Genomic DNA, 9689 nt, shown 5'->3' on the forward strand with positions numbered 1-9689 from the left:
TGTATTTGCTTAGGGAAAAAACAATCGTTATTTTCGAAACACGTTAACAGCTTCTGATTTGAATGAAGGCCTTTTGCGAGGTGCGTCCGATAGAGATCTACGGTGTAGCTATCACCGGCAGCGGCAGCTAGCCGTTGGCGTATTTGGATAAGCTTAGCTGACCGAGAGAGAGACCCATTTAGAATAATTAAATTTTAAATTGGTCATCCTGTCTCCTAAGTGCGCGCTGAGACATACAACAAAGTTACAAACTCTGTACCTGGGAGCATGTTTTCACCGTACCATTAATTCCTAGAAATCTTAAATTTGACTCTTTGACCAAGGTTCAAATACGCTTCTCATTTCCCTATTTCTTAGCAAATCTTATTCCCTTTTCAATGGATTTTCCTTAATTTTATTGTCTTTGCCTTATCCATTTTGGATAATGCGATGGTTCTTCCTTCGTACTTTGTCAAGGTTGGGTTATTAGTTATTTGGTCTATTTTTGCCCTGGAATTTCGTAGCTTTAGATTATTGGGTCTCAATTTTAAAGCTAGGTAGCACAAGGCGTTCTTTTAACGTGAGGCACAGGCGTGGTTGGTGTTAGTTCAAAGAACTGGGCTTTGGAATACTGTTGGGGTGGGGGGGTCCTTTGTTTCCGCATTCTGAAGGGTAGTTCTTAGTATGGATTCGAGGGAAAAAGATCACTTTGAAGTGGATATTGAAGGCGGGGTTAAGTGGAATAGCAATATGGTGAAATCTGGGGTAGGGAATGTCGACGATGATGATGTAGAATTGGTGGTGATAGAAAAGAGGTTGGGAGGGGATGATACGGGAGACCGAGAGGCTGATGTTGAGAAGATTTGTGTGGTTGGAGAGATGCATAAGAAGAATGCTAGAAAGCCTCCCAAGCCGCCAAGACCTCCTAAAGGGCCATCAATATTGGATGCTGCTGATAGGAAGTTGGTTAGGGAGCTGTCCGAGCTTGCCATGAGAAAGAGTGCAAGGGTTGAACGAATAAAGGCACTGAAGAAGATTAAGGTAGCCAAGGCATCACCTTTAAACAACAGCGGCCTTTCTGCCATGGTCATCACACTTATCTTCTTCCTCATTATAACTTTTCAAGGTAGAGTATCCATTTTGTTGTTCCATATATACCATAAATTCTTTGTGTTACCTTCATGCGTTGTATTTCGGTTCTGTTGGGTTTGATCAAACTCAGTACTGGACAAAACATCCAAAATTTACCTGCTAAAAACTCGGCATCGGTTTTTCCTCCCAATTTGGAAACAAGTATGTATTGGCCTTTTTGGTATCCTGGATATTTCTTACCCCCAAAAAAGTGGTATTCTGTGTATAATGCTGGAGACACAGAGCTTCCTATTCGTGAGAAACTTACTCTTGAAGAAGCTACTCTCGTGGCTCTAGATTGCTTCTTTTGCTATTGGCGACTCCTTTCTGGATTTTGTTGATGCTCAGAACTTCAGACTTGATTTATTTCATTGTTCTCTTCTTTTCTTTTTGTCCTCTTGTATACTTCCCGTCTACCAGGGATGTGTACCCGTTCATTTATTTATTTTATTGACACTTAGGACCACAATTCATGGAATTTTGGTTGTCATTACTGAATTAACATTGTATGAAGTCATATCTATCCTCAAATCTTTAACATTGTGACACATTCCATAGATCTTTCCAGAGAATTCTATGTAGAATTCTTTAGTGGGTTTGAGTATGTAACGTGATGCAAAGTTAATATCTTAAATTTTATTTCCTTCCAATTTTTCATTTCAACCTTGTGGAAAAGTTAAAAGCTTTGTGTTTCTCTTCTAGTCTATATCATGTGGCCTTCTCAAGCATGTTATGCTTTCTGTCCACTAATGCAGTGGAAAAAGACGTCAACTGATCAAATTTTCTGATGTATGATGTGTGCTCCCGAACTTAGTCTTCGAACCTTCTATAAATTATATGTTTGCCCACTGAAATTGCAGAGGGAATGCGATCTTCTGGGGGACAGAAATTGTGTTTGGAATGGGAATACATCGGTGTCAGTTTATTTGAATGCAAAATGTAGGATCCATCATCTGTTGATTGTGACAGATAGCATGGGGGATGAAAAGCTTCTTCAGATAATTTTCAGAAAAAAAGATTGTTTGAGGGTTTATATTGAGTTGCATCTTGGACTGCAGCATTTCTTCTGATTACTCAACTTTTTCTGATGTTTCTGTTCTAGTGCGAACCATGCCTGCTATGGTGCTATTGGGTTCTCGGTTTCTCACCCTGCTTACACGTGACATTAAAAAATGGTCCACTTATTTTTGTGATTATCAATTATGATGAGATATATAACAAATGCTATGTAAACAGATATTCAGATTATTTGCCGATTTTCCTTTTCCCCATCATGTGGATACTTTTATAACCCTCATTGCATGAGCAAAATGACCATCCAGGTCCCATTTATTTTAATTTATCCCATTCATGGAGTAAGAAATGGACTCTTATAGCCTTTTTCTTTCTATATAATCTAAACCATTGCGTCAATGAGACCACTCTTAAGTTTTATCAACTTTTTAATTTCATTTTTTGCTTTCTGCTTTTTGATAACTGCACTCATCAATTTAACCATGATTTAAAAAGCTATGGAAGATGGAATGGAATTATTTCTTGATTTGGTTGAGTCAGTGATTGAAAATCATGGAATGGAACAATTTCTAGTCTGTGTATTGCTTTGCTAAACACTACGTTGTATATATATTACTACGTTGACAAAGATAATTCACTAACTGATTCATGTTTGTAAGCCTTCTTTTCTTTTTCCACTGTTACACAGTCATCAAATTGAGCTTTGGGTATTCATTTTAAGTCATTTTAAGCTTTCTAATTTTTCTCTGGTAATAATATCACACTTCAAGGATGTCATCTTCCTTCTGTTTTGAGCAGACAGTTCTTGCAGAAGATTTCTAAAATCTGATTGTATGCGACCACAATTTGTTTGTGGTTTTGTGTGCAATATAAAACTCATCTGGGCATACTTTTGCACGGAATATTTGGGTTCCAAACCCTAGACATGTCTTCTGTGGAGGGGCTTTCTATTGTCTGTGACCGAACATAACAATTTACCGTATGTGTATGTGTTTATGTGATATACATATCTATGTTGGTGAAACTTTGCTTGTAGGATTAAGTTCCAAAAGCATGGACTTATAAATTGTCTGTGACTAAACATGTTCAATTGATCCCCGTTTGTATGACACACACACATGCTCGAGGCTTCTTTCTCGTGGAGTTTCTGAAATTTGATTGTCCGTGACCGGTTTGTTTGTGTTTTGTGTGTGATCTAAAATTGTCTGCCTATGCTTTTGCACTAAAAATTTGGGTTCCAAACCCTAGACATGTCTTCTGTGTTTTCTAATGTCTGTTAATGATCGCCTGCCCCTGCATATGCCATGTGATAAAACATCTTTATAATTTGTCTTTGGCTAGACAATTTCATTTGGTCCCGTGTTGTGAGATATTATATATATATATATATATATATATATATATATATTTATTTATTGTTGGTGAAAGTTTGCTTGCAGGATTAAGGTCCAGAAGCAGTGCAAGTGTGAGGTTACATGGGTCTCCTGAGCCAGCATTGGCTGTGAGCGAGGGGATGATATCGATTCGGTATCACAAGGATTTTTTTGTGTATAAACGCAATGGACCTGGTTCTATCTCCCTTAGGTTTGTATTCCTTTTATATGATGTATCTTCTCATGCTGCTTGTTTTAAGTCCAAGCTAACTAAAGTACTACTGACCCCAACCGTGTTCCATGCTAATGCAGCTTTGCAGAAGAACAAGATTCTAGTTCAGGTCCAGGGAATGAAGTGGGTAAAATTGCTAGATGATTCGAAGTCATTGAAGTTGTGACTATGAGTGCTCTCACATGTAGGGCATCGTGGCAGCTCATTTACACTTGACATTTCCTTCCTTTCAAGATCAGCTGGTTCTTATAGGTAGCAAAGGTCAGCCTGAAATTAGAGATACTAATGCTTAGGTTGTCATTAATCTAATTTAGGTGGTTGAGACAAATATTTCTCCACACTTGTTTGTATAAAAGCCGTCGAAAACAGAGTAATGATTCTTAACGGTCACATCTTGTAGCAGATCTGAACTTTTTTAACTACAAAGAAATCACATACAAGTAAATATATAAATTAATATATTTTAATGTGATATATTAGATTATAAAATTAATTTTATTATAAAATAAATTTAAAGTATTATATAAAATTATGTCAATCTGTAAATTTATTTTTGTAAAATTTATTTGTAGTATAACACTTTTTTTTTCATTTATGTAAAGCAATGTGACCCCAACCGACACTTTTGTTTTTTGATTTTTTGGAGTCAACAATGCATACGGAGCATTGATAGTGATAATCCTCGTTCCCCCCACTTATTACGATCATAGAGAAGAGTTTTCAGATGTTCAAAACATCGTTTACTTTATTAAGCCCGTTTAGTTATAGAAGCCATCTTACCTTATCTCATCTTATGTAATTTTAATTAATAATTTTATTATTATTTACAAAGCATCTTAACTTATTTCATCTTATTTCATCTTACTATTCTAACGGATCCTAAAGAAACATGTATCTTACATGCTCAAAGGACACAAGAATTTATTAGTGATTTTTGTTAAATTCCCAAGATTTTCAAACTTTGAGAAATGTTTTAATCACAATTAAGTTTTATAAAAAGTAAATGCACAAAGTAAAATGTCTTAATGTAATATATTAAATTATAAAATTAATTTTATTATAAAATAGATTTAACGTATCATATGAAATAATATTAATTTGTAAATTTATTTTTATAAAATCTTTTTATGACTGTAACACTTTCAGTTGATAAAAAAAAGAGTTCGAGTTTCACATCAATTGTGAAAAAAATAAATGCAGTTTCTTTTATGCATTGAGCAATTCATCGAACTAGCTTAATTTGTAAGATTCAAAGCATACTTCATGGAAGATCCTTAGAAAGCTCATCCTGCAGAAAGTTCGCAGAAAATATAGGGTTTCTTTGGAGAAGGGAGGACCCAGCTCACCCTCCTTTCTTAGTCTAATAAAAGCAGTATGCCATTTTCAAACCAATCATCCATATCAACCCTTTCTTGATTCTTCTTCCCACAGCGTCGTCGGCCAAAACCTTGGACCTCGTCACCCTTACCAAATCCCCACACGCTTTTCTTAATTGCATAGATTTTCTGAGTTCTTTTTTTTTTTTTTTTCGTCTTAGAAAATATAATAACAGAAAAAGATAAAGGGAAATTGTATATAGCATTTGGTTATGAAGATGAGTAATGCATAGATCTACAAAGAAATTTTATAAAATAAATAAATAAATAAATAGACTAGTTTAATGTGATATGTTAACTTTATTTTATAATAAAAAAATATTTTATAATTTGGAGTAGAAAATTAGAAATTAATGGATGAAAATATCTTGAGCTAAAAGATAGGCCGTCGGTTTTGACCGAAACCGTTCGGCATTCGATTGAAGGGCCTGTACCAGCAGCATTCCTACTGATTTACTCCCTATATATACCTCACATTCTTCGACCCACAAATTTAATGGCTTCCTTCATATATTTTTTTATATTGAGTGCTGTGCTGCTGTGCCGCCCTAGGCAAAATTTCATTTTTAATTTTTTTCATTTTTTTATACATATTTTTTTACTATTTTTAAACATTTTTAAAAAATATAAAAAATATCAATACACTAAAAAAAAAAATCTATTCATCATTCTAACTTCCATTATCATCCCATCATCCCATGATGTGGCATTAGATGATAGGTTTATAAGGTTACTTCCTTAATCAGTAAGTAAAAGAAAAAATAAAAAAAATTAAATGCATGAGCTGTTAAAATGAGAAAATAAAATGAGACGACATTCTAGCATTATTCATATTACAAAGAAAGTTTAGTTTGGATGTTGGAATGCTATATATATACATATACATACATATATATATATATATATTATGTATATATACACTGGTAAGGGCTAACGTTTGCCCAGCTGGAAGAATAGGAAAGTTCTTTTTGGAAATAAAACTTTGTTGTAAAAGCAAATTATAGCTGAAAATCGATATAAACCGATTGATTGACTGTGTAATGGACAGAAACATAAATCTTGATATTGGTAGTCAGTCATTCATTCAAATTCACCAACGGGTTGAGAAATATGTGGATGCATAAACTCGACAAAGTACATAGGATGGCAAAGTAAACATAAAAAGTAATTAGAATCTGTTCATAAAATGCCAAGTGAAAGAGTATAAAGTTAAATCAGATCGTAAATTCATGCAAGTTTAGTGAATAAGCAAATCATGACAATTTATGTTACAGCTTTTTTAGCCAACAGTAGATGTCATGCCAAGGTTTCATTAAGTTATTTAAAGAGTACTGTTATCTTCACAAAAGAATTACATAAAAGTAATCTTACAAACTGACAAATTACATCAAGCCACGTCAGTTTATGAGATTGTTTTTGTATAATCTCTTTATATCTAGATTATTTTCCTTATTTAAATAGATGCCTTCGCAGTTTGGTGAGAATCGATATTTAGAATTTATGTTAGTGTTTTATTGACGGGACATTAAATCTCTTATCACATTACTGTCGAAATTGATCTACTTCTGCACCAAGGTGGATGATCCACTCATTTTCTCAAGCGTTCTGCAATATTTTGAAAATATGGTAAATGGTTATGCAGGAAACGAATTTAGGGCGTCAATATGGTTATTGTTGTTGTGTGTTAGGGCAAGAAAAACAGAGTTAGCAAAAGTTATAAACACAAGCAATTGGTAAACAAACTCTCTATGAAATAATTATATGGAATAGACAAGGTGTCTTCCTAAACAGATTGCCAGCATACATGATTCTCATCTTGGCAATGCTTTTATTTTTATTTTTTTAAGGGAAAAAACCATCCAGAAAGTAGGGACATTGAACTAGAGAAAAATATAAACTAGTTTAGAGATTGATGCAAGGTTTAGAAAAGGAAATCTTCACATAAATAAATACAATGTATGGTGCTTTGTAATAACAAACAATAATTACATTCAGTTTGGGTTCATGGACAGGCAAAGCATTGTCATATACACTAATTATATCCTCCTCCTTGCGAGAAATCTCCTTTTTGTTCAAAGACCTTTTACGTACCTAATATAACAATTAGAATAGAATGATTTCAGGATTTTTAGCTAAAGAAAATTTGACGAATGAAATCCCAGCTAGTTGCACAAGCAAGAAAAGTGACAAACTACATTATCTGTACCCATGTCCAATCAAGTAACAAAAGAAAATTGGGGACCTGCATATGTAATTATCAGTAAGTGATACACAACGTTCATGGTTCCAACTTCTGAGTAACATCGTCGAGTTCAATTTGAGTGGTTCAAGATATTCCTTGATTGGTTGGAGTATTTACTAACAAAAGATGATGTGTTTTGTCTTCCATGTCATATTTTCAACAAAAACTCAATTGGACGTCCTAGTTCAAATCATGCGTTTATGATAGAGAGTTTTCACAATTGGAAAAAAGTTAACAACGAAAAAGGCTGTTCTGTTTTTGTGTCATGTGAGTAAAGACTTCAGTTCACCACATAATGTTTCTATCAATGCTTATGAATATTTAATCAAACGATCACAACATATTGACAAAGTGATGCATCGACAAACAACACAACACATTTTGAAGAATCGACTTTAGCTTAAGGTTTCGATAGATGCTATTTGATGCTCATTTTTCAAGCATGTGCTTTTAGAGGTCGGAATGAAAGCTTAAATTCTAAAAATTGTGATAATTTTATTGAAATGTTGAAACTTTTAGCCTCATGTAATAAATATATTGTTGGAGTTGTCTTGAGAAATGCCTCATAAAATGTCAAACATATCTAAGGGTGTAACGGGTCCGGTTTTGAGCATATTTTAGAACCAAACCAATATATATTGGTTTTGAGAATTGAAAAACTAATACCAGACCAATTCACTCCCGAAACCGGTACTCTCAGTTTTACCGTTTTCAGTCCGATCTTATCGGTTTTGCCGATGAACTAGCAATGTCGAGCGCGTAGGAAGTCGAGCTTGGAACAACAAACTGATAAATTAAAAAAAAAATTGTCTAAATATAAAAATGATATGCAACAAAAAATAAGAATTATAGTAATACCATTATATTATACGTACATAAGAATCATATTATCATATATGTTAGTGATAATATGATGGTTATATAAAATTAAAATTAAAAGATCTTATGTTATATTAATTTTATGTTCTTAGATTATTATCTGTGAATTTTAAGATTTTAAAATTTCATGTTATATTAATGAGAAATTTACCATATAATATATATAATATAAATAAATCATATAAAAAATTATTTATATATAATAAAAATAATATATATATATATAAACCGGTCCTCTTTGATGTAAAAAAAATAAAAACTGGAACCGGACCAATTTTGAAAAAATGAAACTGGTACCAGACTGAACCGGTTTTGCACCGATCCTATCCGATTCGGCTGATTTACTGGTTTTTATTTCCAACCCTAAATATATCTCATCAGAAATTCAAAAAGAGGTTTTGTTTATTTTTGCAAGTAATGTTCGAAGTGAAATTCGTGATAAAACTATGGATTCAAAGTTTTGTATTATTGTTGATGAAGTCCATGATGAGTCCAAACAAGAACATACGATGACTATTGTTTTAAGATTTGTTGACAGAGAGCGGTTTGTTAATCTTGTGCATGTTAAGGATATTATTGCATCGGCTATGAAGATTGAGACCTCTAATGTTTTATCTCATGACAATCTCAATTCAAAATATCCGAAGTCAAGGGTGGGAAGGCGTCAGTAATATGCGAGGTGAGTGGAATGTTTGCCAGCTCTTTTTTATATTATGGCCCATATGCATACACTGTTTAGTACACAAGCTACGGCTAGCTTTGATTTTAACTTCAAGGGAGGTTATTTCCATTCACCAATTCTTCTCTAAGTTAACCTTCATTATTTATATTATTGGAGTTTTCTGTATATGTAACGATTTATTTCGTGATACTCAAGTAAGTGAAACTACCAAGTTGATTGCATCTTCTAATGAAGTTGAGATTGGTACATGGCTTAATCAAATTGGAACATTATAACGTGCCAAAGATACACATTAGGGTTTCCATTTTTAGTCTTCTTGTAGTTTGATAATAATGTTTGGTCAAACTTGTTCAATTCTAAAAAATATTATTGATGCAGGAAGCTCTTATAACCAGGCTTATGATACAGTAACAACATATGAGTTTATATTTATCTCACACTTGATGAATGAAATTTTGAGGATTACTGACAGTCTTTCTCAATATTTACAACAAAAACCTCAGAACATTTTGAATGCTGTGAATTTGGTCTCAAGTACAAAAGAACTTGTTCAAAAATTAAGAGACAATGGTTGGGACACATTATTTGAAAGTGTGTTGTTATTTCATAAAAGTCACGAGATTGGAATCCCTAATATGAATACTCGTTTTACTGCTAGTCATGATCGTCGTAATCTACAAGAAATGATAATCGAGCATCATTATAGAGTGAACCTTTCATTGCTACTATATAGAATTTTAGTTGCAAGAGTTAAATAGTATATTTAATGAAAAGAAAATGG

General features: G+C 33.2%; 1 protein-coding gene across 1 annotated transcript; it reads left to right on the top strand.

Moving 5' to 3' along the window:
- Positions 1-306: 306 nt before the first annotated feature.
- LOC121260509 lies at positions 307-4119 on the top strand. The gene is made up of 3 exons (XM_041162416.1): positions 307-1105; positions 3564-3708; positions 3810-4119. Exons 1-3 carry the CDS (start codon positions 664-666, stop codon positions 3871-3873), a joined length of 651 nt encoding a protein of 216 aa, XP_041018350.1. The 5' UTR covers positions 307-663; the 3' UTR covers positions 3874-4119.
- Positions 4120-9689: the final 5570 nt, after the last annotated feature.

This window comes from Juglans microcarpa x Juglans regia, chromosome 4D (assembly GCF_004785595.1).
Source record: "Juglans microcarpa x Juglans regia isolate MS1-56 chromosome 4D, Jm3101_v1.0, whole genome shotgun sequence".
Classification (NCBI taxonomy): Eukaryota; Viridiplantae; Streptophyta; class Magnoliopsida; order Fagales; family Juglandaceae; genus Juglans; species Juglans microcarpa x Juglans regia.